At 53.1% G+C, this 14,508-nt stretch overlaps 1 protein-coding gene across 4 annotated transcripts in view; it reads right to left on the bottom strand.

Moving 5' to 3' along the window:
* Window positions 1-42: 42 nt before the first annotated feature.
* Window positions 43-14,508, bottom strand: part of Gigyf1 (GRB10 interacting GYF protein 1) — a 19,002-nt gene continuing 4,536 nt past the window's right edge. The window contains exons 2-28 of one of the 4 annotated variants that reach the window (XM_029563189.1): window positions 9,841-10,083; window positions 8,462-8,605; window positions 8,318-8,383; window positions 8,056-8,166; window positions 7,831-7,960; window positions 7,653-7,748; window positions 7,452-7,563; window positions 7,245-7,371; window positions 6,909-6,949; window positions 6,573-6,743; window positions 6,115-6,368; window positions 5,917-6,025; window positions 4,482-4,619; window positions 4,241-4,341; window positions 3,918-4,089; window positions 3,500-3,666; window positions 3,260-3,360; window positions 3,017-3,175; window positions 2,575-2,675; window positions 2,341-2,420; window positions 2,109-2,249; window positions 1,806-2,030; window positions 1,385-1,575; window positions 1,110-1,270; window positions 865-1,028; window positions 655-784; window positions 43-559 (exon numbers count right to left, since the gene is read on the bottom strand). In XM_029563189.1, the coding sequence (XP_029419049.1) occupies window positions 507-559; window positions 655-784; window positions 865-1,028; window positions 1,110-1,270; window positions 1,385-1,575; window positions 1,806-2,030; window positions 2,109-2,249; window positions 2,341-2,420; window positions 2,575-2,675; window positions 3,017-3,175; window positions 3,260-3,360; window positions 3,500-3,666; window positions 3,918-4,089; window positions 4,241-4,341; window positions 4,482-4,619; window positions 5,917-6,025; window positions 6,115-6,368; window positions 6,573-6,743; window positions 6,909-6,949; window positions 7,245-7,371; window positions 7,452-7,563; window positions 7,653-7,748; window positions 7,831-7,960; window positions 8,056-8,090 (3,159 nt within the window). In that variant the 5' untranslated portion in view covers window positions 8,091-8,166; window positions 8,318-8,383; window positions 8,462-8,605; window positions 9,841-10,083 and the 3' untranslated portion in view covers window positions 43-506. The remainder of the gene's footprint in view (window positions 560-654; window positions 785-864; window positions 1,029-1,109; window positions 1,271-1,384; window positions 1,576-1,805; window positions 2,031-2,108; window positions 2,250-2,340; window positions 2,421-2,574; window positions 2,676-3,016; window positions 3,176-3,259; window positions 3,361-3,499; window positions 3,667-3,917; window positions 4,090-4,240; window positions 4,342-4,481; window positions 4,620-5,916; window positions 6,026-6,114; window positions 6,369-6,572; window positions 6,744-6,908; window positions 6,950-7,244; window positions 7,372-7,451; window positions 7,564-7,652; window positions 7,749-7,830; window positions 7,961-8,055; window positions 8,167-8,317; window positions 8,384-8,461; window positions 8,606-9,840; window positions 10,084-14,508) is intronic. The other 3 variants (XM_029563191.1, XM_008832337.3, XM_029563190.1) reach the window with 3 other exon arrangements.

Here is a 14,508-nt window from a genome sequence, read left to right as displayed (position 1 = left end):
GGGGCGGGAGGGGTGGGGCGGGGGGGGGGGGGGGGGGGGGGGGGGAGGGGGGGGGAAGGCTGGGCAGGACAGGTCCATGGGGCCTGGTACCCACTGCCCCAAAATAACAGTGTTTTTTTCTTTTCAGCCTCCTAACTTTTTTTCATTATTTTTCTTATTTTTCTTAAAAAACAAAACCGAAAAACAAACAAAAACCCCCTCTGTGGACCTTCTATCATCACCCATTACCCCCAATAGGGGAAAGGGGTCTACAGTCTAGTTTCTGAATGATACTTTTGTCTCTCCTAACGTTTAAAATTAAAGAGAAAAAAGAAAGAGTCCCTCCCATCTGTAAAGTGCCTCGTGGTGGGTGAGTTAAGGTGCATCGTGTGGTTTGTAGCAAGTGCTGGGGACCCTGCCCCGCTTTCTCCTCCGCTCCTGGCTGGGAGCCTGCAAGCTGGGGACCTGAGGGTCCAAGCTGCTGCTGCCCTGGTCTGAAAGCCCAGGGGGCTGGTAGGACAGGCTGGTCAGTAGTCATCCACGCTCTCGATCTCACCAGAAGGGCCGTGCAGGGAGTACCCTGAAGTGGAGGGAGAAGTGAGGTGAGCTCCCCCAGGCCCCATGTGGCCTGTACAAGGAGAGCAAAGTGTCTTCCCAGCCCCACCCTGTGCTCACCCAAGATGCTGGGGTCTGAATGCAGCATCAGCGCCCGCCTCTTGGCCTTGCTGCCCTCCCCAGGGCCAAGTTTGGTGCTGTGGTTGGCCTGAAAGGCTGTCTGAAGGGAGGTGGTACTGAGCCAGGCCTCCTAAGGTAACAGAAAGGGAGGGAGTATGAGGAGGGCACCAGGCACCTCCCCTCCCCTCCCAGGTCCTCCCAAGACCTCACCTGCTGCTGCTGCCGTTGCTGGCTGGCTTTCTGCTTGGCCCTCCGCTCCAGGAACTGTTTGGCAAATTCTTTGGCTTCCAGCGTGTCCCCCAGGCAGGAACGGATATAATCATGGACGTCATAGGGAGACTCCACCTCCTTGAGGATCGCTACAGCCATGGGCACTGTAAAGAGGGGACAATCAGGTGTTGGGCAGGTCTAGAGCCCCTGGTACCAGCATGGCCTGCTGGGTGTACCCACTATACCGTCCAGGCTGCCCGTGGTGCTCAGGGTGTGTAGCATCTGCTCACACCACTGGGTGAAGCCATCCTGCGGCCGGGGGATGCCCTGCAGCAACTTTAGCAGTTTTTCTTCCTCTTCCGTCTTTTTGCGAACAGGTCGACCAGACAGGTGGCTGTATGAGTCACTGAGGTGGGTGAGGAAATTGCAGGCCACAGATGAACCCAGAGACTTAGGCATCCTTCCCTCCCTGACCCACCCTGGCCAAGCAGGGGGGTGGGGGTGGGGTGGGGGTGCCCACCTGAGAGATGGGCTGCTCCGGCTGTTCTTCAGGCCCAGGCTTCGGGCCAAGCTCCCGCCACTCTTCAGGGTGTCCTCCCAGAGCCCCAGGCTGCCACTGCTACCGCCCCCACTCTTGTCAGGCCCTCCCCACAGAGGACCGGCCTCCGACACCCACTGGTTCAGAGGGGCAGTGCCCAAGCCCCCAAGCTGCTGCAAATGGCAGGAAGTTAGGGGAGAGGACTTTAGTAATGGAAGCCTAGATACCTAGCGTGGGAGGGTTGTTGGGGGGAGGTCACAGGTAGAGGGAGTAGGTAAAGACCAGGGAGAGGGGGACATTCTTACAGTCAAGCAAAGAATCAAGGCTCTGGCTTCACAGGTCTGAGCTCAGTTCCCCATGACCCCCATCCCAGAAAAGGTCCCCAGAGGCTGTTGCTGCTCACCACACGGTGGTTGGAGGCCTGGGCCCTCAACGATTCCCGGGGTGCAGGCTGCTTGTGCAGCTGTCGCTCACTCTCCAGCTGCAGTTCCAGAAGCGTCTTCATGGACAGGCCTTGCTTGGCCAGGCCAGCCCAAAGTGGGGGTGGGGAGCTGGGGGCAGGGGGCATGGGGACATTCGCTGCCTGCTGCTGCTGCAGCAGCTTTAATAGCAGCTCCTGCTGTCGCACCTGCAAAACACAGCGGGTGAGGGTGGCTAGCTGGGGAAGTAGGGGACAGGGATGGGAACAGGCATGGGGGAATCGAACCTGCTTCCTCCGAAAGAGCTCCTCCTCCTCCTGCCTCCGCTTCTGCTCCTCCTGCTGCTGCTGGCGGCGCTTCTCCTCACGGCGCTTGCGCTCCTCCTCCTCCCGCTTGGCCCTGAGCTCCACTTCTCTGCGCTCTTGGAACTGTGGTGACAAAGACATGCATGAGCCCATTTCCAACTGGGAGGCTCTGCCAGCTTCAGCCACCCTTCCACCGGGCCAGTCCAACACTCACTTTATGCAGCTGGAGTTGTTCGAGAATTGGACCCTGAGTCGAAGAGTTAATTGGTATGTCCCAAAGACTGGCCTCACCACCTGCAGGGGGACAGGCAGCTGTGGAGGGTGCCCAGGCCCAGCTAAGCTCCCCAGCCACCCACAGACAGGAGTCAGGGCAGCTGAGGGTGAGCAGCAGAGACTTGGAGGGAGAGGAGGGGGCTGGGATATGGCACAGGCCAGGCTAGACGTTCACCTGACTGTGATGAGGCTGAGGTATGTAAGTCCCAAAGGGGGCCTGAATCTGGCACCGACAAGGACCGGCTCATCGTCGGGAGCAGGTTCTGGTCCCCACCTCTAAGAAGCAAATTACTGGCTTTGAGGACACTGCATCCACCTGGGGCCTGCTCCCCTCCCCCACGTGCGTGCATGCACACACTCTCATACACCATGCACACTCACACATTTACTCACAATGCATACACACTTGTACACATGCGCACATTCACTAAGACATACACATGCATACCTTTACACACACACATACACACACACATACATTCACTAACACAAATGCATATACACACATGCACATTCAAACACATGTGCACACCCTCACCCTCACGTATACCTTCACATTGCACATGCACACACACGTGTATACTCAGACATGGATGGCCTTGTCACATAGCATGGACCTGGGGGTTTTGAGAGCCTGGAGCTGCTGCAGGAACGTAGTAAGCTGTTGCTGCTGTTGCTGCTGCTGCTGCTGCTGCTGCTGCGGCTGCGGCGTCGGCGGTGTCGTCAGGTCCCCCATAGCTGCCTTTTCCCGGAGTGTACACTGCGGGAGCTGGCGGCTACAGAGGCACATGGGGCTCAGTGGTGGACTACTCAGGACCACCACCCTCACCAGCCATTCAAAGCCCTGCAGCTCCCCATACCTGCCGACCAGCTGAAGAAAATGCTGATGTTGCAGCTGCTGGTACAAGGCCGCCGCAGCCAGCTCCTGCTGCTTCTTCAGCCGCTCCTGATCCATGTTCCCCTGTGGGAGGTGAAACATGCCTGATGTGAGTGTGCCCAGCAGGAACATATCCAGCATGCCAGGTGGTGGGGAAGACAGCCTCTGAGGTTCTGCGTCCAACCCCTACTGTCTGTCCTTGCAACCTGCGGATGATGCTCACCAGCAACGGGGGTGGCGAAGGCCCGGGGGCAAAGGGCACACGGCCCCACATCTTGATCACCTCTCCCAGCGGCTGGAAACCCTCATCACAGCCCCGCTTCACCAAGAGGGACATGGAGAAGTAGCCGGCCTGGAACCATTCTGCCATCTCTTGGGTTGTGAAAGGGCCTGGAACAAGAGTGTGAGGGCCATTAGGAGAGGCCACTGGGGTCAGAGAGCACACTGACAGATCCTAGAGGAAGAATGCAGTACATGCCTTTAATCCTAGCACGTGGGAGGCACAGGCATGTGGATGTCTGTGAGAGTGAGGCCAGACAGGTCTATGTAGGGAGTTCCAGACCAGCCAGAGCTATGCAATGCCTCCAAAAAAATAAAACACGACCCCGCCCTGCAGCTGCCTGCCTCCTGCAGCTAGCTACCTTGGATCTCCCCTTGCGGGTCCTTGTAGAACCATTTTCGGGCAGCTCCATGGCTGAGGGGAAGGGCAGTGGAAGCTGTGGAGTGGCGCAGGCCCTGGGTCTGCATGGCAGCAGTGAACTGTTCCTCCTCCAGGGAGCTGTCCTGCAGGGATGCCACCAGCTTCTCTGCCTCCTGTGGGCCCAGGAAGAGAGGCCAGGCTGAGATGCCCAATCCCAGCAACACCAAGAGGTAGGGGCCTGGGGCCAAAGACCAACCAGACAGGACGAAGGTACCCTGAACCTCTGGAGGGGAGGCCCTGGAGCATTTGCAGACACCCCCACACCTGTTGCAGGTGCTTCAAGCCTTCTTCATCTTCTAGATCTACAGGTGGGCCAGGGGGTGAGCCGACCCCAGGACTCAGCGGGAGTGCCCTCATCTCATCTCCTGGGAAGAGAGAAATAGGGAGGGGCAGAGAAGGGGTCAAGACAGCCCTATGCACCCTCTAGATGCAGGGACTCTCAATAGAGCCCCACTTCAATACCCACCCCCTGGCCAGCCTTCTCTGGCAGTACCCTCCTGTCTACCTTCAGTTACAGGCAGCTCTTTCTCCACTGTTTCGTCACCATCCCCATTTGTCGTCCAGAGAGGGCCCAAGGCAGGCAGTGGGGATGGGGAATTAGACTTGTCCTCTGGAGGTGGTAATGGGGTCAGCTCCTTTCCACCTGGTGATGAGGGAATACTGAACTCAAAACCAAAGGGGCAGAGGCTCAGTGGATAAAAGCACTTGTTTCACAAACCTGAGGACCCTAGTTCAAATCCTCAGAACTCACATAAGAGCCAGACCTGGTGGTGTGTGTCTGGAATGTCAGTTTTCCTATGGGACAATGGGAAGCAGAGGTAGGAGAGATCCTGGAAGCTCGTGGGCCAACCAGTTTGGTACAGGGAGTGGAAATCAACAAAAAGAGCCTGCCTCAAGGGAATGGGGAGGCCCTACACCTGAGGTTGTCTTCTAGAGGTCTGTACATACATACATACACTGTGCGTGCGCACGCACACACACACACGTGCAAGGTGGGCCCACATTCACACACAAGAACACACAGAATAAAAACAAAGGGGAAAATAAGACCTTGGTTAGTATGTCCCTCCTCATAACTTTGGTCCACTCCGTGATGTGAGTGTGGATGTGGAAAACCAAGCATCAGTGCACAGTGACTCCCTGGTCCTATTCTGTGGGACATTTGCAGGACCCACAATGCTATGAAGGGCTGTTGTTGGACACTGTAGGCTCTATAGAGCTTCCGAGGGATGCCAAAGGTCATTCTGATCATATGCATTTTTTTACCTAGTTAGTTTTTTGAGAGAGGGCACCACCCTGTAGCCCCAGCTGGCCTTGAACTCACAGAAATCTGCCTGTCTATGCCTCCCGAGTGCTGGGATTAAAGGCATGTACCACCACATTTATCCATTTTGTGTGTATGTGTGTACATGCACATGTGGTCATGAGGTCAAAGGACAACTTCCTGGCGGTGCTTCTTTTCTTCCACCATATAGATTCTTGGGATCAAACTCAGATTTTCAGGCTTGGCAGCAAGCACCTTCACTTACTGAGCCAGCTATTGCCAGCCCTGGCTTGGCTTTTTTTTTTTTTTAATTTTGTTTATTATTTTTATTTTATGTGTATGAGTGTTATGCCTGCATGTAAGTAAGTGCACCCGTGTCATGCAATGCCTGCCGAGGACAGAAGAGGCTGTCGGATCCCCTGGAACTGGAGTTATAGACAGTTGTTAGCTGCCGTGTGGGTGCTGCGATTCGCACCTGGGTCTTCTCCAAGAACAGTCAGTGTTCTTAACTGCTGAGCCATCTCTCCAGCCCCCTGGCTTGGCATTTTTAAGTAACTTGACCCTACAGGTAGGTAGGTGGGCAGCCAGTGACCGGCCTGGCAACAAGATCCCTCTTGCCCACCAGTCCCAGCCTAAGATTCTCAGGCTTCTTCCTGGCCAGACCTGGAAGACTTACCTGCCTCAGGCCCCTCTTCATCCAGTCCTTCTGAAGGTTCCTCCTCTTCTTCCTCCAGGCCCTGGAAGTCAAGCTCTTGCTCCTCAGGAATGGGTTCCTTGGGGCCCTTCTGGTGTGGAAAAGGGGTAGAAGGCATATAGTGGGAGGTTGCCAGGGGACAGCTCCCACCAACCTCTCATCAGTCCTTGAGGTGGGTACCTTGAGAGGCAGGAAGGCTCCAGAGGCATCAAAAGTGCCCATTTCTTCGTCTTCATCGTCCAAGCACCATTCCGGGAGCCCATCCTTGTCATCCTCAAAGCCATCGAGCCCACGGCACCTCCGGAGGTGAGAGTTGCCTCCCCCACCCCGCCCGTCCTCTTCACCACACCCGCTACGTTCCCCTCGCAAATCAAAATCAAATTTTCGCCTCCGCTCCCCATGTTCCCGCCAGCCAGCAGAACGGGGGCCACCATCTGGGAGAGAAAGTTTGAGAAAGGCAAAAAAAAAAAAACCAGTGTCCTGTCAAGCCACAATCTGCCTTCTCCAGTTCACTGGGTCCTCCCAACCAGCATGGAAGCCCCCAAGATGCTCTGCCACCCAAATGATCTCCAGCCAGCACCTGCCCTCTCCTCCCAGCCATGGGGGACAGCTCCTGAACCCCACCTTGCCCATCTTACCGGGGCTGGAGGAGCGCCAGCGATCACCATCTCGCCGAGGTCCTGCCCCTAGTCTCCAGCTGCCCTCCTCCTCCTCTTCTTGTTCCTCTCTTAGTGAGCGCCAGTTCTCACTGTCTGAGCGTGCATGCTCCTTCCTTGGGCCAGCGCCTCCCTCCTCAAACCCAGCCCGTGCTGGGGTGTAGGGAGACAGATAATCATCAGATCATGGCCACCTGGTGCCAAAGCCTCATGAGCCTACTCCAGGCCCTCCTGTCTCCCCTACCACCCTCTATCTGGGGGTCACCCTTCTCAGTCGCCTCTCTACCCCACTGTCCACCAGGCTTAACATTCTCATACCTCCATCCCTTCTTGCAGATTTCTCAAACCGCCTTTCACCTCTGTGGGAGAGAAAGATGCTGGTTAGCATCCCCTCCCCCAGAGGGGGGCCGGGGGAACTAGGAGACATCAGGCTGGGGAAAAGGGAGCCATTGAAGCACACAAACAGATCACAGAGCCCAGAAGGAAACGGCAGGCTGAGCCCAGAGAGCTCTGACCAGGGCTCACCTAGTAAATCTTTCTCTGGTCCTTCCCTTAAGACATCACCCCCACCCCCTGCCACACCCTAGGGGATCCTGGCCCAACCCTACTCCCCCTCTGCTCTACCTCTGTCCTCCTCCATCTGTTCAATCCCACCTGTCATCCCAGCTCTGGCTGCGCTGAATCTCCCGGGGGTTGCGTCCAAAGGCCCCATCACCTTCTTCAATGCTTCTCTGGTAAAAACAGCTGTCACCACGCCCACGGCCTGGAGGATGGGACACATCTGGGTTTAAGAGGACTTGCCAGAGTGTTCCTCTATACCCTCAACAACCCCTTCCCCAAGACATGGAGTCACCCCTCTACCTCGGCTCCGTGTGCTGCCCCTGCCACGGGAGGTGGCTGTTGGGGGAGGCACAGCCCCTTTGCCCATCAGCCTCAACACAGCCACGCTGTTCACTGACAGGGAGAAGTTTCTCTGAGGAGGGAGCCAGGGGTGGGAGTGAGGACCCATCACCCAATCAGCTTCCATCTTCCCAAGCCATGCCCAGCCCGGCCCGGCCCCACCTGCTCCTCCTCTGTCAGAGGTTCCAGGGCCAGGGGCTGTAGAGGCTCCTCTTGCAACACAGCCACGAATTCCTTGTCTTGTAGCTCTTCGGGGACCTGTGATACAGCAGGACATTACACACTGCAGGGCAGCTCACTAGAGAGATGCATGGCAGGGAGCCACTCCCCCAACACCTACCTTGTTCTCTTTGACATAGAGAGCCAGCATCTCCTCTCGCCCATAGCGGTAGTCGGCCAGCTTATATTTGGGCATGGCAGGGGATGGAGGTGGGGAGGCCACACTACCACCACTGGAAAGAGCCCTCAGCCTAGAACCCACACAAAATGGAAGAGAGACCGAGGTCCATGTGGCCCTTTTCCACCACCCCAGCTTCTCTCCACAGGCCAAGCCGGGGTGACTCACCACTCAGGCCCAAAGTTGAGTGTCTCTGCAGCCATCGTGGATTGGAGGGGGTGCTTCCTGGAAGTCAGGGATGAATGGAAGAGGGGGACCCGGCCTGTACTGTCCAAACACCTGAAGGATCACAGACAGGGTACATAGAGCCATCAGGCCAACAGTGAGTCTCTGTAGGTTAGCCATGGGGTTACCAGCTTGCTGGGCATGACTGACAGACCTCTGGCTAGAAAGTGAGCCTGTGAGCCATTTGGGCATTGGAAGAACTCACCTACACTAGCCACGTGACCACTCGCACCATGAGTTAACCAAAGTCGAGTCGGGGCAGGGGACAGACCTGGGGAAGCAAGGGAACAGGGAAACTCGAATTCCTTCTGCCACTTTGGGGGGCCTCCTCCTGGGGCCCAACGCTCACCTGGTAGTCCTGCCCTGGGAAGCAATGGGGGCTAGGCTTCCTCTGTGTAGGACCTGGACTGGAGTGAACTAGAGTTCTCAAGTCACTGGCTCCTGGTCTGGCCTCAGCAGCACCTGGGAGGGACACTCACATCTGGAAAAGATCCTTAGGGAGAAAGAAATGAGGGAAGGGGGGTTGTTACATCAGTGAGCCACATGGCCTCCTACCTTTGTCCCACAGCTGCAACATAAGCCTGATGTATAGTCATGGTTGCTGATCACTGGAGGTCTCACTGGATGGCTGAGACCGGCTGGTGGTCCAAGCCTATAATCCCAGCTACTTGGGAGGCTAAGGTAGAAGAATGGGAAGTTCCAAAGTCAGCCTGGGCTAAAAAGACTGAGATAGAGAGTATGGTACAGAATGTAGTAAACAGGCAAAGAAGGAAACCATTGGGATTAGAGAGATGGCTCAGTGGTTAACAGAGGACCCAGGTTCGTTCGATTCCCAGCACCCACATTGGCAACTAAGAAGTATCCCCAACTTCAGTTCTAGGGGATCTCATGCCCTCTTCTGGCCTTCAAGGACACTGAATGACATGGATATACTTACATGCATGCGGGCAAAACATTCATACACATAAAATTAATTTAAAAGCATTTTTTATGAAAGATAGAGACTGTCTTTTAGCATCACAAAAAAAGTAACTATGCCACCAGGACTCAACACAATGATTCCTTCAAAGTCACTCTTGGTTATGCACCAAGTTCAAGGTCACCCTGGGCTATATTAGACTCAATAAAATAAATAAAGAGCCACTGGGGCCATATATATCCTAGAGAGAAAAAGGTCAGTTTTTGACGAGAAAGATTAAACATAAATCCCTGGAACAAAATTTCTCCAAGGGGATGGGGGAAATCGGGATTTGCCTTGATATCAGAATCTGAAGACTTGGTTTGGGCAGGAATCAAACAAAAAAGAAACAGAATCTTACAGAGTCAAAGACAGGCACATACAACAGGCTTGCAGCAGGAGGGTATGGCCATAGTACACAGTTGGATCACCAAATGGGAACCAACCCCTAAACCCCTTCCTCTAGATCAAGAACTATCTCTCAGGGGCTGGAGAGATGGGTTAGCATTTAAGAACACTGGCTGCTTTTGCAGAGGACCTAGGTTCAGTTCCCAGTACCAACATGGTAGCTAACAACATCTATAACTCCAGTCCTGGGGATGTGACACCCTCTTCTGGCCTCCTAAGGCATGACACGCGTACACTTACATACATGCAGGCAAATACCCATACGTATTAAACAAACAAACAAACAAAACCTGTCCCCTCAGAAAAAAGCCAAAGGTGGGAAGAGCAGTCTCACAGTAGTTGGAAGAGGGAGGGCCCCTCACCGTAAAGGAGGCAAGTTCAGGGTCACTGAGGCTGACAAGAGGCAGAGGTGGCAGCAGCAAAGACAGGATCTCCTAAGGGCCCGGGGAAGGGACTCTCAGGACAGGGTTCATCTGAGAGGGGTAGGAGCAGAGAAGGATGGTGGGTAGTATCTAGGGGGTGTGCGTGGGCTTCCGTCACTGGCTGGGAGGAAGGACAGACAGGTGCGCCTCTACAATGCCCATCTGCAGCAGGACTCCAGGAATCTAGGAGGGTAAAAAAGAGAGGGGTTTCCACTAGACAGCCTCAGAAAGAGGCTGCTCCCTGTAGCTGAACCAAGACCAGGTGCCAGGCAACGGGACCATCCAGAATCCCAACACTCTAGGGTCTAGGGTGACTAGATGTGGGTGCTTAGAGCACCTAAGTCAGAGGGAGATAGGTGCCCTAACTGAAGGAGTTCTGGCTGGGCCTGGTGGCACAGAGCCCATGTTGTACCCAGGGAGACCTCCACACCCACAGAGTAGGGCTCAGTTCTCTACACTAGAACCCTGAGGGGACCTGGGACTTGGCAGACCTTGAGGACATGATGCTAAGTGAAATAAGCTAGTCACAGACAAACTCTGGGAGTGGGGCTGTGGCTCAGTTGGTAGTGTCTGCCTAGCACACATGAGGCCCTGGATTCGAGTATCAGCACTGCAGAAAGCAAGTGTTGCATGCCTGTGATCGCAGCACTTGGGAGGTAGATGCAGAAGGAGCCGAAATTCAAGCTGCCCACCCCCAAACAACAAAAACTAGAGGCTGGGGTGTACATCAGTGGTAAGAGCACTTGCCTAGCGTGCACCAAGCCCTGGGTTCAATATTGAAAAAAAAATTAAAAGTGCAGTTTGGGGGATTTAGGGCTAGTGAGGTGGCTCAGCAGTTAAAGCGCTTGCTGCTCTTCCAGAGGACTTGAGTTTGGTTCCCAGAAGCCATGCAGGGAGGCTCACTAGTGCTTTTAAGTCTAGCCTCAGGGGATCCGATCCCTTCTTGTGGCTTCTGTGAACATTTGTACATATGCTGCATACGACAGACACCTATGTACACACAAATTAAAATAAACCTTAAAAAAACGGGCTGGGGAGATGGCTCAGCAGTTATAAGCACTGGCTGCTCCTGCAAAGGACCTACATTCAGTTCCCAGCACCTACATGATAGCTAACAACTGTCTGTTATTCCAGTTCCAGGTGATCCGACGCCCTCTTCTGGCCTCTGCAGGCATGTGGTGTATTTATATAATGCAAGCAAAATATTCATATACATAAAATAAAAATAAATTACAGAACCCCAAAAGGCCAGCTAGAAGTACTTGCTGCCAAGTCTGTTGACCTGAGTTTGACCTCCAGGACCCACTCCAAAAGCTGTCCTCTGACCACCATGTGCATCCCATATAGCAGGTGCGCACACACACATACTAGATAAATACGTAAGTAAAGCAGTTAACAACAAAGAAATTCAAGGGCACTCTTGGCTACTTGGTGAATTTGAGGCTAGCTTGAGCTACACAACACCTCAAAATTAACAGCTGGGAGTGGTTTTAATTTTGCCTTTAATTTTGGCACTTGAAATGCAGAGGCAGGTGGATCTGTGAGATCAAAGCCCACCCGGGTTACATGATGGGACCCTGTTTGTCTAAAATAAAATAAAATACCCCCCAAGCCAAACCAAATCAAACCAAGAAAGACAACCTCTGTAGGATTGCTCTTACAGGAATCAGGGATGGGGGCAGGTCAAAGTCAATGACCCAGAATGTGGCTGCTGGTGGGTGCTGAATAGGTCCAGGGTTTTCCAGCACAAGAGACAGTAATCGAGATGATGGTGGCAACAGCCAACAGCAGCACCACACTGAGACTGTATTAACGCCACAAGATGTACAGGTACAAATAACTCAAATGCTAAATTTTACCTTTCTTGTTTTAGTTTTTAGAGGCAAGGTCTCATGTAGCCCAGGCTAGCCTCAAATTCACAATCCTCTTGCCTCCACCTCCCAAGTGCTGGGATTACAGGGATGGACTACCACACCTGGCTTACATCAATCATTTATTTATAAATAGGGTCTCCCTCAAGCCCCTGCTGGCCCGAAACTCACTACATAGACCAGGCTGGTCTCAGTCTTATAGAGATCTGCCTGCCTATGCCTGGTGAGTGCTGGGATTAAAGGTGTGTGCCACCATACCCAGCTTCTTATTTTTAAATTATGTGTATGTATGTGCACGTGTGTCTGTGTGTGGGTACCGACAAGTGAGTGCAAGTGCCCCCAGTTCAAAAGAGGGCCTGGGATCCCCTGGAGCTGGAGTTACAGGCTATTGTGAGCCATTTGACATGGGTGCTAGGAAGTGAACTCAGGTCCTCTGTAAGAGCAGTCCTTGCTTTTTTTCTTACCACTTCTTTTTTTCCTCTCCTGTCCCCTATAGCAATCATTTAAAAAAAATATTTTTATTTTACGTATATGAAGTATATTGCCTGCATGTATGTAAGTGCACCCGTGTCGTGCAGTGCCCATGGAGGTCAGAAGAAGCATCTGATTCCCCGGAACTGGAGTTATGGATGGTTGTTAGCCACCATGTGGGTGCTGGGAATCGAACCCGGGTTCTCTGCAAGAGCAGTCAGTGCTCTTAACCGCTGAGCCATCACTCTAGCCCCATAGAGCAATCACTTTAAAAAAGCTTTAGTGGTGCTGGTGACCTAGCTCAGTGGTACAGCATATGCTTAGCATGCACGGGCCCTAGGTTCCAGCCCCAGCAATATAGGGCTGGTGAGATAGGTCAGGTCAGAAAGTGCTTGCCACACAAGCTTGAGGTCTGGGGTTGGCATTGGATGGGGGGGGGGTCTTCCTAAACTCTCCGCACCTATATAATGAGGCAGGGTCTCGATGTAACCCAGCTTGCTGATTTGGTCTAGCTTGCTGAGGGATTCTGTGTCCACCTCCCAAATGCTAGGATTACAGGAGGGCCTCCAAGGCCACCTGTTTACGTGGGTTCTAGGATTTGAACTCAGGTCCTCACGCTTCTACAGCAAGTGCTTTAGCCACTGAGCCATCTCCCAAGCCCTTTTCCAAAACTTAAAATTCTCCCCTAGTCTCATCTTCTCTCATCTAAAGTGGGACTGTTCTCCTTTCTTTTTATTATTATTACTGTGTATGTATGGCATGTTGTGTGAGCTGAAGTGGCGGTCAGAGGGCAACTTTGGGGAGTCCATCCTCTCCTTCCACCTTCAAGTGGATTCTGGGAACCAAATTCAAGTCTCCAGGCTTGTGCAGCAAGCTCCTTCATCCACAGAACCATTATCTCACTGGACCTAAAATTTTTCCTATCCCAAACTCCAACCACAGACCCAAAAGTCAGAGTAAACGTGGGGTCCCTTATCCACTAATTCCCAGAAACCACAAATTCATGTCCACCAGCTGACAAAGGCAGTCAAACGGTAAACACACAAATTGTACTATAATCATCATGTGGGACACTCAAGCCCTCTGCTCCCTGATCCCCCAATCAACATCAAGATCACCAGGTCTACCTCTTCAAATCCCCAAACTTGGGACAAAGAGATGTATGTACATACAAGCCAGAAATCAGTGGAGCTGGGGTGGAAGGGCAACTGGCCTGGGTTGCTAAGGATGGGGTGGGAGCCAGGGACCAAACCACCAACTTAGGGGTACCAGGGTGGAAGGTAGCATATCATTTTGGGGGGGGTGCAATGGCACCTGGGAACCAATTAAACCTGTATGTGAAGCATCAAACAAGAGACCCTGTTTCAGGGCTGGAGCGATGACTCAGCAGTTAAGAGCACTGGTTGCTCTTGTAGAGGACCCAGGTTCTGTTCCCAGCACCCACATGGTAGCTAACAAATCATCTGTAACTCTAGTTCCAGGGGATACGATGCTCGATGCCCTCTTCTAACCTCCAAGGGCATTGCATACACGTGATATATAATATATATACATATATATATATGTAAAATACTCATACACATAAACACACACACGTACACATACGTTTCAAATGAGGTAAAAGGCAAGGAATGACTGACACCTGCAACACTCTTGTCTCTATGCCCCCCCCCACAACATGCTTTATGGAAAAAAAAATACATTTGGGGATAACCATTTCATACCTAGCCCTTCCCCTTCCCAGAGGCAAACACCACCACACTCTTTCAAACATGCCTTAGAGGTGGAAGTGTGAAGCCTCCCTAATTCCCACTGGTAGGTTCAGCACTAGTCTTGGTGTGGAGGAGCTGCTCGGTAGCAGAGGGCAGGAGCAGCCCTGTCCTCACCGCCTCAAAGCTTCCTGCCTCCAGCCCTCATAGGGCTCCCCGTTGGGAAAGTTAAGCAAGTGGAGATGGGCCAGCGATACAGCTCAGTGGGTATAGGTGCCTGCTGCCAAGCCTGACAACCCATCCCTGGAATCCCCAGGGTGAAGGAAAGAACCAACTCTTGCAAGCTGTCCTCTGACCGCCACAGGTATACTGTGGTACTCAATGTGTGCATATATGATAAACACATACCTTCATTTTTAAAATGTGGCCAGGTGTGGTGGTGCACAGTTTTAATCCCAGCACTTGGGAAAGAGAGGCAGATGGATCTCTGAGAGTTTGAGGCCAGCCTGGTCTACATAGTGAGACCAAGTCTCAAAAAAAGTCTTTGGGGGGGGGGA

Source organism: Nannospalax galili, unplaced genomic scaffold (assembly GCF_000622305.1).
Source record: "Nannospalax galili isolate Female #2095 unplaced genomic scaffold, S.galili_v1.0 scaffold675, whole genome shotgun sequence".
Lineage (NCBI taxonomy): Eukaryota > Metazoa > Chordata > Mammalia > Rodentia > Spalacidae > Nannospalax > Nannospalax galili.
This window is presented reverse-complemented; position numbering and strand designations above follow the sequence as displayed.